Below are 16,930 nucleotides of genomic sequence, written 5' to 3'. Positions count from 1 at the left end.
CATCTAATTTTTAAAGAGTCTACGAAACCATTTCAAATTTCCGAATAAACTTCATTTATACTCTTCGTTGCGTGGGAGAGAAACACTTCGTACCCCTTAAACACTCAAGATGGCGTTTTATCCCTTTACGCGCCAAAAGAAAGCTTTTAATAGACCGTAAAATTAATTTATCACCCTCTTAGGGTCCGCGACTTCGGTTAGCGAAGACAAACAAGTTGTCCCTAAGCGAACAAGTCCGGCTGCCTGCCCCCCGCTAATATCTCTAGTAACAAATGTGACACCAACACCAATTACATTATTAAACCCTTCGTACCAAAGATATATTTTCAGCGCTTAAAAAATTGGAGGCAGCTTCGTAACTGATTCTGATAACTTTCTCACCAGGGAATTTCTGTCAAGGAAATAATTTTGTTCGCGGATATTTTTATGGACCCACCTAATAGCTTGGTTGTTCAAAATTGCTTTTGCAACCAGATCTCATGGGAAATTTCATTAAACGGAATTGTCTATTTTGATACTGTCGTGTAGATTAAATTATGTTATTGATATGTGAATAGGGTAAAATTCCGTTGAGGTTGAATAAACGCAAACGTATATATATATAATATATATATATATTGTCTACATATATTATTGAGTATGACAAAATCATAAAAATTGCATTCACTTTTATTTACATATCTCCACAAATAGTCTAAATGGTTTTACTGCAATAGGACCAAATTATTTAAATTCCATTGATTTTTGATGACACGTATTCCCACACATAATCTATCTGATTTTATTGATGTATCAATAGAATAATATTATTTCAATTCCATTTAATTTCTATTATAAATAGTTTAAATGATTTTATTGATGTGTCTATTTATTTTTAATTACACATTTCCCCATACATAGTCTAAATTATATTTAAAGCAAGTTGCGGCTCGACGTGAAATAGCTCTTTTTTCAATAGATGTCGCTAACGTCGAAATCCAAAAGGCGGTACTTATAGGTACCCCTCGTGTTGATTGGATCGTTTGTAAATTGGTCAATAACATAAATTATAGCAATTATAAACAATATTTTAAATGGGATAAATAATTTGGGTTAAAGCCCAGTAACTATAATACTCTACAATGGCTCTCTGACGACGTTATCATTTGGCTATTTTGAATTTCAACTTCCTTTGCCATTAATAGATGGCACCACGCTGTCCACTAAAGCCGTTTTTTTTTCGAAGAATCAGAAAGATTCATGGCCATCTCTAATAACAGGGGCCTTTTCATAATACAGGTGGCAATGATAGAGCCGCCACTTGCTTTAAATGGAATATATCGTGATCACGTTATGTAAATGCGTCATAAGCAGAACGCGGGTAAAACCGACTAGTAAGTGCTAATAATTATTGATAGACCATAACTAGCCGGTAGTTGTACATCGAAAAGGTGTGTTTAACCAACAGGGGGCCTCGCTACGGAGCAGTAGCGCCGCGCTTAATAACACCAATTATCAAAAGAACGGGAGGTACTCTAACTCGATTTTGGGCTCTTTCCGGGGTTTGAAATAGTTCGATTTAAGTTATAATGAACTCTCTTGATTTTGGGTTTCATCAGGGCATCAATTGCCAAACAAACCACAACTTGTGCCTGAGCGTTGAGGATTTGGAATACTTGATGCAAAGCCAACGCGAACAACTCAACAGTGGGGGATTTCGACAGGTAAGCGTTGCTTTCAAAAAATACCGTTGGCGTCATCAGCGCCATCTGGAAGCAAACCCGTACTGAACTTTAATTCCTATGCCTAGATTTTCCCAGGGCCTGACCCCAGTAGATACGGCTCAATAGCGGAAGAAATAACCCGTTGGATCGGGAATTCTTTTAGTGATAACAGGTAAGCTTTTCTTTTAGAACGATAGATGGCGTTGGCGAATGGATTTCAAGATGTCATCCTCCCTGTGTTTTTCGTTGTAGGATTCCGGAAAGCAGTGCTTCTCGAGATATCATCTCGATCATGTCCGTCCTCAAAAAGAATGCTTACGAGTTGAAAAACTTCAACGCGTCTGGCTCGTCGAGCTGGAAGTTCACTAGTGCCAATGATAGTACAAATAGTCGCAGTGCGAGCGTCGCCAAGGATAACACCGATGATAACATGACGGGTGAGTGTCCTAGCTATAATTGCTTCAGAAATTTGGGTGTTGATTGGCGGGGGTTTAACCTGGCCAACCAATACTAACGCGCGTCTCGAGTTACTAATCTGGTGGAATTCTAGACTTTCCCAGCTGTTGTTGTTAGCGCCGGATTACCCAATAGGCCGACTAGGCCTGAGCCTAGGGCACTAAGCCTACAACGGGCACTAAGAGGTATTAATAAAATTAAGAGTTAAAAATTAACTTTGGCTCAGTAGTGGCGCCAGCAACAGGCCGGGTAGTCGTCTTAAGGGGCCTCAAAAATGTAACATTATTATTATTATTTAATATCAGAAAATTCTGTAATTTGTTTGTGAAATAATTTATTATACAATCACCGGGTCTGTCTGTCTGCCCTGCGAACGCGTTCGCATTTTCCGTGCAAAGGTTAATCAATGTACACTCTGTTCAAAAAGTCTTTGCCCGTGGGAGATTTCGAACATTTTCGCCCGTCATTTCTTGTATAGTTGCATCAAGTCGAAGCGGACATCGGTAATAGATTAATAAAATGTTTCGCTACAAATTGGCCAAAATCATTTTCTGGATAGACTTATAATTTGGCCTATTTTGGCCTAAAAGAGGTGGTGTCAACTTTTTTATTTTTGATCTCAGGTCATTTTAAACCCGATTGTCGTGTTCTCTGGGGTTGTTTTATATTTAGAAAGTGTTAGAATTATTCAAATCGACGCATTGGTTCAAAAGATATTCACCAAAAAAGTTTTCACAGAAATTGAGAAATATCTAAACATCTCACCAAGCCATTTAAAATAATAAATCTTGACGGGTTTTGTCTCCATCTATAGTTCCTTGAAGTAATCGTTTTTGTTTAATTCTAAATATGTAACAAATTGAAGGTTAACATAAATATTATCTGGCGTCGCCCCTGTTCGTTTTTCAAATGAGCACATGAAAATATTTATGTTAACGTTCAATTTGTTACATATTGGTTGTCTGTTGTATTTGTATGGGCGTTTTCTCTCCAACTTCTTGTTAATGATTTTGGGACGGACCGAGTGCTGAGTGTTATACAACCTCTCAACGTACAATGGCAGGGTTTCCACCAATTGTACACGGTATTCGTCTTAGTATCAATTTGCGATTTACTGGCGCCGGCCGGGAATCGAATCCGGGTCTGCCTCGTGCAAGAGATTTACACTAACCACTCAGCCACCAACGCTTGTTATTTTACGGTGTTTTTCTAAAAAACAGCTTGGGCGAATGTTAGGTACTATAATTTATTCTACATAATTTTAAATATAAATAAATTATATTAATCTTATATTTAATGAAATATTTATAAATTATATTAATCTTATATTTAATTAAATATTTATAAATTATATTTATCTTGTATTTAATGAAATATTTATAAATTATATTAATTTTATATTTAATTAAATATTTATAGATTATATTAATCTTATATTTAATTAAATATTTATAGATTATATTAATCTTATATTTAATTAAATATTTTAGTATTTTAATGTAAAATTTGATCGTGATCAGGAATTGAACTCGGGTCGCATTGTAACAATGCGGATAGTTCATCGCCGAGCCATTGACATCCTTAGGGAAAATATTAAAACCATTATAATAAGGCGGGTTTTTTTACTAAACGGATTAATACAATATCTGTATATATTGTTTATTGAACTTTGTTTGTTTATTCTTTGGTACGGTTTTTTGTTTTGTTAAATTCTTAACAAAATTTCGTTAACACACAAAAAGTAGTTCATTGTTACATTTTAATAACGCTTAGAAAAAGGATAATTATTCAAAACTCCCGCGGAAATTAAATCAAAGTAATAATATAGCGCCACCGTGTGGAGAACTATCAGTCAAACCGGGTAAAAATATAATCTCTTCAATTTTTTGAACTTTAGTCAAATCTCGACGGGTAAAAAACAAACACAAAATAAAAGTATATAAGGCCGTTGCCGTCAATATAGAAGATCTATTCTTTCTTAGTTCTTGGCTGCCAGACGAACTAATACAGGACGGGGTCCTGGTGTCGGTCAAAAGCGAGGGGCTGATCACTCCGCGTAATCGGTGTACAGAGCCGTACCTTTGACTGTACTAATGGGATTACGCGTAATCTTTGAAGTCCCTGCCTTTGGCAGTGGTAATCTAAGCGTAATCCGGTGTACAGATTTTCTAAGAGTGGTTAGCCCCTCGGTCAAAAGTTATGACGAACTTTGCGGTTGTAATTAGTATGTTCGGTCTTCGGTCAAGAAAAGAGTTAAATTGTGTTTCGCGTTTGGAACGTGAGTGAATGGACTTAATGGTATGAACAGTGCGTGTTTAAGACTGAAAGTGTTAAAGTAATTGTGAACTAACTCAAGTCAGATATAAGATAAAATTGATTGTTATTATTTTTTGAATTGGAATAACCTAATTATACCCTTGAAATTATCAACTCAACCTGTGAGGCTTATTAAGTAGATTGGAAGTAATTAGTAGCGAACATATGTCAGATGTTAATTAAGACAGAGTTTAAAATTACTCAGTATAATTTATGATAATTACTTTTAGTAAGTGTGTTTTGGTTTAGGTTTCAATCACGATGAACTAAGACAAATCTAATCTAGTCTTAGACACTTGAGTACCAGTTCTGTATAATTACGTAGAAGGGATATATATTGTTGGGTTATTGATGAAAGTTAAATCTAGAACGTTCCAGAGACTGTTCTGAATAACAATTAACGTTAATAATTTTGCATAATTCTGGTTGCCATTTTTTTTGTAATCACTCGCCCACGACATTACAGTTCTGGCAATCCCGAACCAAATAAATTTTCGATATAACGGCGACGGGAAATTAATCTCGTAAATTTATCGCGCGGCCCTAGGGAATATTCTTTTAACAAAATTTCGATAATCTATCGTTTAATTAAAATCGGCCCTATTCCGTTAAAATTATAAACCAAAAAGCGAACGGTCGTTATAATACCCTCTGTAGATATTTCTTTCATTAAAATTTGCGTCGTATTATATTCAACTGATAAACTTGTACTGTAAATAGGGTGTAATTCAATTGTGCATTGTTATAGTACGTCTAACTCACTGCTGTAACTACTTAACTTATGATATTCTGGATAAATTAAAATTGGTCGTTTCGTCTCAATTATTTTAATTATTATTAAAATTTTATACCGGGCGGGATAGAACTGGTATAGCATATATCTTTAAGGGTTATAACGAGAAATTAATACCACTAGGGACAATTCTTCCGAGGAGAGGTATATTTTGGCTTGCCAACTTGTTATTCTTTCAAAGGTACGAGTCACTTTTCTTTGACAGTAGTTTATTTTTTAGTTTTAATTTTTTACGAGCGCTACTAGGCCTATATCCAAATTGTATCTTTAATTTTATCTTAACAAATAAATGGTTCTTAAACTTACTTTACTTAGCGTACCTATGTTCATTCTGATCGAGGGGCTGATCACTCCGCCTAATCGGTGTACAGAGCCGTACCTTTGACTGTACTAGTGGGATTACGCGTAATCTTTTAAGTCCCTGCCTTTGGCAGTGCTAATCTAAGCGTAATCCGGCGTAATCGATGTACAGACTTTCTAAGAGTGGTTAGCCCCTCGATTCTGATGTAATGGATGTACAATTTGTACATGCGATGTACCGAAGGAATTAACGTAAATTGATAGACTTGAATTCAGTAGTAGAAAAAGTAAATAACCACTCATTTGTTAAGTGTTATTAGTTCGCGTACCCATTTTACCCAAAAATTGCACCACTTGCTTAAAAAAAATTAAATAATCCACGTGGACGGATTTGAAAAAATTGTGGTCAGGGGGCTTCCAAATGGGTGCCTACCTTCCCAAAAATCCTGGCGCCGCTACTGCTTGGGCCTAGGACCCCTCAATGCCTTAATTCGGCCCTGGAGGTTATACTACCTTCAAAGGCCCATAAGTAACATAAATACAATAAGTATGACAATTGGAGGTGGCGGAGTACTTAGCTTCTCTTGCTGTGAGGCGAAAGTACTGAGTTCGATTCCAGCTTGTGGCACTGGGTGAACAACTCTGCGTTGAGTTTGCAGGTTCTTACCCCACTGGTTAGAGGGGTTTCTCACAGAGTTCTTAAAAACCTTTGGAGGGACGACATTAGTGAGTGTAGGGTTGGCTAGTGTTGCATGAAGAGCTTTTCACCAGCCCCATACGTGGCCACCGGAATTAAAGGTTCCTTGGTGACTTGGGCCTAAGGTGGTACCTTGGGTACTATTCTAGCTGTTTATAATCTCTATTTTACAAAAATAATCAGCGAACTGATTTTTATCAAAATGTGGCAATCGTGGTTTAATTCTCAGCACAGAGCACCCTAGGGTCTAAAACATGCCCAAGTCAAATTTACAACCACCAAGGAGGATAGCATCCTACTCAGTTTGGTTGCGAGTCCAAGTCGTTGGTTTTCATTTTTATGTGTTAGTACGTTTATATTGACTTATGACGTCATAAGATTGTTCATTATGTTACCATCGCGGATTTTTTTAAAAACCTTAAAATTGCCTTAAAAATAAATCCGATTGAACCCAAAACGTCCATTCCTAATAAAATATCGCTCTCGAATAATATTTTGTCATAGCAATAAAATGCTATCCATTTGCATAAAAAAACTTTTATCTCTAACCAAATTAGCCCAATTTTATTTCCATACTTTTAACTTGGTTTCTTCAAAGTTAAACTTTCCTCACTAGGCCTTGGCACAAAAAAAAATACCAAAAAAGCTCACCTAGGCCTTGGGCCTATTTATATAAAGTAAAAAGAGAGGAAATCTCTCTTTTATCCAATCAAAAATTCCGAAAACGAGATTTTGAAGGAAACACACTCTTCTTAAAATCCGTAAATTCGCTTATTTCGCTAACGAGTGAATCGAGAAAAAACGTCTTCGCCAGGGACGCCCGTGCTCTTTAGTAATGTATGCGTAAAAAATTTCCTACTCGAAAGCTTCGCAATCCTTCACATTCGGGCCAAGGCTTAACTAGAACTTCCAATTTAAACTATTACCCGCTGACTTTACCCTAGCGCGCTATTTTGCAGGTACAATTGGCTAAGGCTTTTCGTTTCTCGTGTTTTTGAACCATTTTTTCTTAGGCTGAAAATCTAATTTTGCATGTTTTTTCATATCATTACAGCGCAAGAGTCGTCTTTGCCCAGTTGCAGCCGAGGTGAGTTTGAGCCTTTTTTTTCTTGTTCTAATTGCATTAGGCCTACAATACCTTTGGCAAAAAGGGCCTAGCGTCTCCCTAGTGGCTGTTTTCGTTCTACCTATTTCCTTGCTTAAGCTTGGCTGGTGTCCCTGTCTATCCGTATCTTCTTAAGTACTTGACAGTCACTTAAGATGTTAGTACCACCAGTTAAATAAACACTTGGAGTGTCTTAGGATGCCCTAATGAATCTTATAGAAACGGGTGTGGTTTACAACATAGATGTTAGCTCGCAACGGGCTAAGCTAGACATGGCTCCTAGTCGACAATCGACAATAAGCCTTGTTTCGAATAGAAGCTCATTTAAATCATCTAAATTCGTGATTTTACGCGGAACTAGATTAGTTTCTTGAACGTGACAAGATCTTCAGCGTGAGAAGTAAACGGGGTTTCTTAAGTTCGTTTTCTGGTCCGTTTATTTTCTGTGTTATTGAGTCAGCCAATGAATTTGAAGTAACGCGTGACGTCTTACATTCGAAGTAATTGAAGCCCCACCCCTTTCTCGAGCCGCTTTTCCTTCGACATCTCACACATATAATTTCGTGGTACCACTTTATAAAATGTATATAATTCGTATTTCGTAAAATATTTAACGAGACAATTGGCCCTGCTACAACTTCCTGCACTTGGTCACGCTGACAAGGATGCAAAGAGCATTTTATTAGTCCTACGGTCTTAGTCTGTAGTCATTCCAGAAATGGCAGTCGGTAAAATTTAGCACGTCGTGTGGCGGAGTGGTTAGCACTTTAGCTTCGCAGCAATAGGAGCTGGGTTCTATCCCAGCGTGTGACACAGGGTAGAAACTCGTTGTGCGTTGGGCTTGCAAGTTATATTCCCACTGGTTAAAGGGGTTTCCCCGTCCATAAAACTTTTAAAAAATGATATAATAATCAGCTACGCTAATAGCCAAGGCACCCCCTTAGGCCTAAGTCATCAAACGACTTTTAAAGCCATTAATTCAGGTGGCCGGGTTACAACGCATAGGTGGGTGGTGGCAAGCCCTTCGCGCCAACATCTCCCTACACTTACTATTACCGTTAACCAGACCTCCATAAGTTTTTATGGAAGGGGAAACCGAAGAACTCGGTAATAGTGAGTGTATGAAGAACATGCCACTAAACTAATACGCAATATAACCTGAATAAATGGCGTTAAAAGTTGCTAGATGACTTGGGTCAAAGCTGGTGTCTTGGCTATTAGCTTAGCTGATTATTATTTTAAGGTATGGCACTGACACACTTATGTGAAACGTAATTATAAACTTACGTTATTCGTAATCGTGGTCAGCTGGTTATTTGGTAATATTACCACAAAATAAAAACCCCATAAAGTAGTATGAATTACAAAATACGCATTGTCTAAAATACCCTCTGGTTCTGCACTCAAAACAAAAGCGTGCCTTTTTGCAATCCCAATAACGAATAAAAGAGGAACTCTAACAAAGAGACGATCTTAGCGGTAACCAAACAAATTATTGGCCCTTTTATATTGGGAGTCATTGGAGGCACAAAAGACTGAAGAGAGGAAAAATAACAACCAATTCTCCCACTTCTTAACCTTAAAGCTCATTAAGCCTTTGACCTCACCACAAAAGCCGAGACTTAGTCGGGTTAATTGGCAGCTCCGTCAACGGCAATGGAGTGTCTTAAAAAAACCCTTCCTTAAAGATCGTCTTCTTAGTGTTTAGGTCAAATTACGCTTATTGTATTTTTTATATAATGACGAAACTGTATAGAGTTAATTAAGGATAAGTCCGAACCAAAAAAATAGAGACCCAAATTAAGTAATTTATTGTTCTGATTAGAATATTTTTAAATTAAAACTGAAATATATCCAACCAATATTTTGAAATTTACGTTCAATTTAGAGACAATATGTATGATATAGAAATCACCAGTAAAAGTGGGCAAGGATCGGCAGTAAAAGTGGGCAAGAATCGCCAATAAACGTGGGCAAGGATCGCCAGTAGAAGTGGGCCAATATCCTTTTTTGGGGGATGGAATTGAATATCAAATATTTGTTTTCTAGCCACGTTAAAAAATAAATCAAATATTTAAATCGAAGAATAGTTTAGCCGAATATTAACGAGTGGAAAATCAGGGCCAATTAACTGATCAAATAGAAAATCGTTTATTTAAAACGTAGAATAGATAGGTCTTTTTTTAATGTAATCATGGGCAGTTAACTGATCGAATACCAGATCAAATAATTAAATCGTCGAATAGTTTGGCCGTATATTTTTAGTGAGAAAACAGGACCAGTTAAGTGATCGAATACCAAATAATTGGACCTATTGGGTTTTGTTTTGGTCTTGGTTTGGAAGGCTTAGGTTTCCTTTGCTGTTCTGCAAATTCTAAAAACCCACCAAGGTTGAATAATTTCGGCAATATGAGAAATTACTGAGAACACTTACAGACCTCAAAGAAAGGAAAACGCAGTTTGCAAACTATTTGAAATACCAACTATTTTCTATCTCGCATTTCCAATATTCGACTATTTGATCAGAGAAAACGAATATTCGCGAACATTTTCAAAAACTATTTGATTCGACGAATCGGTTATTCGATTTGGTATGCATCGATATGGTTGATGCAACCGAATATTTTGCACACCCCAAACATGGGCCAAATAATGATAAATCCAGGACATGACTCTATGCGAAAAACCCGTCCAACAGCGCTAACACCCGACCACTATTGCCCCCTATTGGGAAAAATGCGCAATCGCGGACCTACGTCATTTTGGGGGCAAATTTTTTAGGGGCAGTTTTCAAAAATAATACACGTGGTCGTCGTAGTAAATATCCTGGAATATTTATTCACAGTTATCATATCTAGTGTGGTTATTAATGTAATTACTTTTTTTACGTACTAGGTTCATAATTATATATAATATAATATATATAATTATATAATATTAAACATATACTTTCCTAGAATCGTTAACATTAATCTAAAAATGAGGGGCCAATATGGCAGGATTTTCGAATTACAACCGCCACTTATTTCCGAATTTCGACTTAGTCAACACAAGATGGCGTTCGGGAAACCGGAAATTTCTGCTTGATTTTGCTCCCAATTTTTTTTATTTGCACCTTTTCCCCGCCTACTAAAATGATCGCCCGTTCCTTTAGTACGTATGAAGGTACCAGAGGCATGTCCTGGATTTATCATTATTTGGCCCATGCCCCAAAACACCAATAATTACTGTTTTAATTAGGAATAAATACTATAAATACTATACCGAAATATACAATACTGTATATAATAACCACTCGCCACCCTGTGATAGCTGCAAAAAATAAGCCCAATTTTTACGCTAAATAGGAGTAAGGATAACCCACTCAAAATATTTATTATTTCATTAGAACCTTTAAAAATATCCGTTTTAATGGACTGGTTTTCAACTTCATGGCGCCAAAATTCGTTAGGCCTAATTCAAATTTTTTACGTCGTGATATTTTGGCCTTACAAGGGGAGTACCCGAGGTGTTTATTGCCGATTTTGTTCAAAGTCGGGCGTAATGTAGACCTATATGAGATATGAAATTTCCCAAAAGGAGACGTTGCACTACCCATTCGATTTGCCATGGCAACCGAAAATGTTTTTCACCACTTAGAACCAAAATAAGATGTTTTCGTTATTTTACTCAAAAATTCTTAAAATTTTACTACAAAAATGTTGCAATTTACCCACTCAAAATATTTATTATTTAATTAGAACCTTAAAAAATGTCCGTTATAATGGACTGATATTTTGGCTTAGTGAAAACCAGGCTTAAGTCCATAGTACGCAAATTGTCAATTATATTTAATTAAACTAAAAACTGCGAAAACAGTGGGCGTGTACGAGAACTTTGTAAGAGTTTAACAAATCCCCACGACCTACAAAAGGCCAGAAAACTTTGCTTAACTTTGAATGTTTGGCGCCGAAAAAAAGGGTTTCTAACGTTTTTCCTTTGATTTCGTTGTCGTTAGACCAAACCTCGATGCCGTACCTGTCATCCATCGTGCTGCTCCCCAAGCTCCGTTTGGTGCCTGGCTTCACTCCCCTGGTGACGGAATACACGGCCACCGTCAGCCACGATGTCCTCCTGGTCCGTTTGGGCGCCGTGACCGAGAACTGTCAGACGGAAGTGCGAATTGACGACAAATACGGACCCGCCGGGTAAGTACCACCTCTCTTTTTGGTTTTTCTACCTGCCCGGGGCTCCAGTTTTACCTACACCTCTTTATTCGCCAGACGAAGTAGAAACGCTTACAATCGTGATAGACGTTTTTGTCGTCAGTTACGTTTGATTAGGTGGATACTTTTGGCTTGTTCTAGGATTACGGAGTAGGTTAAGGGGGAAGACAACAGGGGCCATTGTCTACTTTCGCGCTATTTCAAGCTGAACTCTTTTAATTTTGTATGTTAAATTATAAAATTAATATTTAAGTGTAGAACAGCCTCTTGTTTAGTGACTAAAATAATTTTTACAATTTTAAATTTAAAGTAATTAAGTTATTACGTTATAATTCGGACCCCCGGAGCTAAACGAGTTGGGCAAGCGCCCAAACTACCCTTTAGTTAGGACCTTATATCTCGTTAACTATTAATATTATAATTATCAAAATTATTTTAAGCACTAGAGAAAGGTTCAGCCTAATAAGAAAAATATAATTCAATTATGTAATTGGTAAAACAGATACGTTCAGCTTGAACGAAAAAGAGGCTATTACTGTATTCGTCCCCCTTAAGAAGAGTGAATAGTTCGAATGGGGTAAATATGTTTTCCCAAAATGGTCACAGTCAGCCATTTTAATAGATAAGTAGACAATTTTATCAGTTTTCAATCTTAACACCTCCGTTTCAGAAGGAGTTTTAGTTTATGGTGTTACGTTGAGTAACTCTCAGGTACGAGAACAGGAGAATAGTATTCACTAAATGTTGTCTAATTTAGGTGAATCTGAAATATTATAAAAACAAACGTAGTAATATAAGCCTTAGAGAATGAAGTTTGTTTACTCCGACTATGATACACCATTTTTGAGAAAATAGGTCTTAAGTGTAATAACTATAATAATTGCCATAGTAATTTAATAATCGAAATATATTAAAAACAAGGTTAAAGCAACATTAAAAATTAAAGTAATTAGCTAGTCCAATGTAGAATTACTCGAGGATTCTAATTTCGTATTTCATTCCAAAATCACGCATCTTGACTTGCTGGACCTTGGCTCTCAGATGTTCGCGACCGAAAACTATGGCTAAGCCCCCTTTGGTTGGCCATTGAAACCGAGATAGGTAGTGGCTATAGCAGACGCTATTAATTTTTCCTCATCGTTATTCCCAAATTTGACTTCATAAATTATGATACTCGCATTTTAATATAATTTTGGCATCGTTTGATTACATTTTGATCAGTTTATTTACGAAAAAAACGTTCTGTTGACTTTTTAATTTCTCTGTAGCAGATGCTAGATCATAGGCGCAACCTCGCAGAAACTAGCACCGTTACGCCACCTAGAGGTAGTGTCGCGCAATTTCGGCGTTTATAGGCTTTGAGCTTAGGAAATATAGCGCCATCTGCCTTAATATCCATCACTAAATATGTGAAGAAAAAGCAGACGAAATTTTAACTTCAGTTGAAACTTTCAGCTGTTATGCAGAGATAATTTTGAACGAGCAGACAGCTTTCATATATTTAATTTAAAACTCTGTCGGTAGGCGGCGATACTTGTGACCAAAATTTAAACTACGATACTATTTTTTCTTAATTGAGGGTCCGAAATTTGCAAATTAAGCGTACGGGATTTTGAATCTCAAAGTGATTTCAGTTATCAGAAATTGATTTTGAGATTTCAAAGTACGATTTTTGAATTGATTTCTAGTTTTTTAGTCTCTTTTAGAGATTTTGGAACTGATTTTAGCCCATATTTCGGGATTCTCAATTGTAAGATTTCTAAAATCATTTTTCTCTAGAGTGTGCGGAATTTTTTCGAATGTAGGTCCATTCGTCCATAGTACCAATTGTCTTGACAAACGAAATTAATAGTAAGGATTAGCAAATCCATGTTGGAGAGGTTTTGGAATTTGTATTTTTTCATTTATTCAATTGGTCAGTCAAAAAAGTTCAAATTGGATAGCCCTAAGATACAAGACGTGTTTTTGCAATACAACATATTGCCACCGTGCGTCGCTTATTTAGAAATATTTTGGTGTCACAGTGAAAATCTGATATGAAACTCTATTAACCCTAATATGTATTTTAGGGTATTATGATTGGCTAACCGACCAGCCGCTTATTTCCAAAATATAACAAAAATTATAAATAACTAAATTAATAAACTCAGGTAGATGGCAGCACGTGCTCCGTCTTTTTGGGCAATATGATTGGATAGCAGTGATATAAATAAATAAACCCGGGTAGATGGTAGCACGTGTTACGTCGTTTTGGGCAATTTGATTGGATATCAGTTATTTAAATAAATGAACCCAGGTAGATGGTAGCACGTGTTACGTCGTTTTGGGCAATTTGATTGGATAGCAGTGATTTTAAATAAATAAACCTAGGTAGATGGTAGCACGTGTTCCGTCGTTTCGGGAAATTTGATTGGATAGTAGTGATTTTAAATAAATGAACCCAGGTAGATGGCAGCATGTGTTCCGTTGTTTCGGGTAATATGATTGGATAGCAGTGATATACAAAACACCCAGGTAGATGGCAGCACATGTTCCATCTGTACATCTTAACATAATTTAGGGTTAAGATGAAAGGGTTACTTAGTGCGTGTCGAACTTGTTTCAATTTGCTACACTTTGTTCATTCGGGGTGGTGGAATCCGCTTGGGTTGGCTAGAATGAGATCCGTCGTCGGGGAGGCGTGGTTGTAGGGTCCTCCGCGGAGGGACTGTCCGTGTCCTCTGTTTCAGGAGAAGAACTGTGTCTCTGAGAGAGGCATTTGGGTTAATGCAAATCTGTCAGGTGGATTGGGATACGCTACGTTGGCTCGCTGAGGACGCGCTTGCCGCGACTGATTGATGCGAATCATCCAAAGCTCTTCTTCTCTCTCTCTCCGCTGTCTATTTATCTGGGTTATACGCTATTCCACCGCGCGGGGGCGTTATTCCGTGCTCCGCTTCACGCCATGTTGCCCCTTTTTTTTAACTCGCGCTTTATTGGGACGTATGGCGGAGGTTAAGAATTTGAGCCGGAGCCGTTGTTGTAACTACATATTTGAGATTTTTCCGAAACTGCAGTCAGTGGCGGCGCCAGGAATTTTCGCGAGGGTTGGCAAACCAAATAAATGGGCCCCCGACCCGGTACCCCTTTTCTCAACGAAATGCTTCAATAAAATAAAGTAGTGATGTACATGACGAAAAAAAAAGTTCTAACAACAGTAAAACGAGTCCAAATATAACAGAACTGGTTTTATTTACTAGGAGATACCTACAAAATTTCTAAATACATTATCGACAATAGTTCTTTTTATAAAATAACCTTGGCCATCTTGTTGAAATGTTGACTCCCCGCTTCAGCTGTGGATCCGTTTTCTCTCCCACTAAAGAGTTTATGAACTCGTTCTTAGGCATTGGCTGAACTATTCCAGGGCAACATTTCAACATGTTTCATTGTTATTTATAAATAATTTTATCTCTTGGGACAATTTTGAAACCCTTTCTAGATCAATTTGGGGCCCCTTATAGGGTTATTTTGGGGCCCCTCAAAGTTTTAAGGTAGGCAGTGGCCTACCTGGCCTACCCCCTAGCGCCGCCACTGACTGCAGTGATACGAACACACGCATACCTTGGAGGAGAGAATTGGTTCCTGGAGGGGAAAATATGAAAACCATAGCTCGGGACGTTTTTTTTTGGTCGGACTCTCGTTAAATGAATGAATTTGGAACTATATTATTATTATTTTTTGAAAATTGCAATGATGTTTTTTTTTTTTTTAAATTTGATGCAGTAATGGAGTTTCGGTTAATACTAGAAATCCATTTTTGGATGAGTTCTAACTTAGCATTTCTCTTTCCGGGTTTAGGTACTGGATAAAAAGTTATATTCTTGTGAATTCTTGAATCACTTCTACATTCTATATAACAACAGTACTTTCTCATAATAATGAATATTTAAACTAACGCGTAAAAGACCGTTGGGCATTGCTAAGCCTTGTGTGATCTAAAAACGTCTACCAAATGTACAGACGACTAATTCGAATTCTTTAATACATTTATCCACCGCTAGATGCTACTAAAGTCCTAGGTCCGACCAAAAATTACCATCCCCTGCCTTCCCCCTGTCCCATGCTCGGGTACCTATCGCCTATGCTCTTGGTATTATATTTTCCCCTCCAGGAACCAATCCTCTCCTCCAAGCGCATACGAAGGACGCTGTTCCAAAATCTGGAATATAGTTTAATTATTCAATTATTATCTTTATGATTTTGAAAATATCACGAGATTTAATAATCTGTTTTTTAATAATAATCAAGCGTAAAAGGGTGGTCCTGCAAGCCACGCGAACCAACAGCTCCCTACACTAACTATTACCGTTAACCTCAACAAGTTTTTTATGGAAGGGGAAAACCCCTTATACCAGTGCGGAGAGAACTTGCAAACTCAACGCAGAAGGAGTAGTTCGAGTTTTCACCCAGTGCCACAAGCTGGGATAGACCCCGGCTCCTCTTGCTGCCAGGCGAAAGTGCTAACCACTCCGATTTTAGTTGTCTTGCATTGCGCTTGAAATTTCATAATCTTTTACCAAACTTTTACTATTTATATTCGATATGGATTTAATATTTGATTTCTTATGATTTTGAATTAGTAGTTTTGTTTCGAAATTTTTAATTTTTCTTTGAGAATTTTGAGGTTTTTTTCATAGTTTTGAATTTGTTTTTTTTTCATAGTTTTGAATTTGTTTTTTTTTCATAGTTTTGAATTTGTTTTTTTTTTCATAGTTTTGAATTTGTTTTTTTCATAGTTTTGAGTTCCTTTTCCAGAGATTTTAAGGTTTTCTAAAATGGTTTTCTCGAAGTTTTAGGGTTTTCTTAAGGTTTGAGGGTTTCAGAGATATCGTATTTTTTTTTGTAAGATTCGAAAATTTTTTAACGAATCTCGAATCTTAATTTTTATTTCTCGTGTAGCGTTATTTTTAATATTCGGCGCCCACTCGAAGAAAAAACCAGATGAAAGTTTGATATCAAATACCTTCCTCTTAATCCCTATTTTAGTCGTGAACCGAGGCATATTTTTAAGTTCAAATGTCGAAACAAAGACAATTAATTTTCGATATATCGTCGACCACTGAAAATATTATATCTAACCAAGAATGTATCACGGTTCAGAGAGAACGTGTGAGCTTGCATGGATGACAACCACGCCACTACGCCATTAACCACTCCCCTACACCTTTCCTAGAGTAATATATATCATTTCATAACACTATTAACCACGCCCTTCCACTTCCTATCGCTACATTTCCCACGCCCTTCCACTTTACTATCGTAATATTTTCCTCGCCCCCTCCATCTTACTATCGTAATATATCCCGAGCCCCT

At 37.0% G+C, this 16,930-nt stretch overlaps 1 protein-coding gene across 3 annotated transcripts in view; it reads left to right on the top strand.

Annotated features, from left to right (window-relative positions):
- The window catches only part of LOC149962067 (cadherin-like and PC-esterase domain-containing protein 1), a 221,906-nt gene that overhangs the window by 180,341 nt on the left and 24,635 nt on the right, over window positions 1-16,930 (top strand). For all 3 annotated transcript variants that reach the window (XR_016481258.1, XR_016481254.1, XM_090178261.1), the window contains exons 10-14: window positions 1,599-1,703; window positions 1,790-1,875; window positions 1,956-2,140; window positions 7,320-7,352; window positions 11,368-11,557. Coding sequence is in view for 1 of the 3 variants with exons in the window: in XM_090178261.1 (XP_090034387.1) it covers window positions 1,599-1,703; window positions 1,790-1,875; window positions 1,956-2,140; window positions 7,320-7,352; window positions 11,368-11,557 (599 nt within the window). In the remaining 2 variants the exon portion in view is untranslated. The remainder of the gene's footprint in view (window positions 1-1,598; window positions 1,704-1,789; window positions 1,876-1,955; window positions 2,141-7,319; window positions 7,353-11,367; window positions 11,558-16,930) is intronic.

Source organism: Leiobunum rupestre, chromosome 1 (assembly GCF_980474605.1).
Source record: "Leiobunum rupestre chromosome 1, qqLeiRupe1.1.hap1, whole genome shotgun sequence".
Lineage (NCBI taxonomy): Eukaryota > Metazoa > Arthropoda > Arachnida > Opiliones > Sclerosomatidae > Leiobunum > Leiobunum rupestre.
Note: the sequence above shows the minus strand (reverse complement) of the source record. Positions and strands in the feature narration are given on the sequence as shown.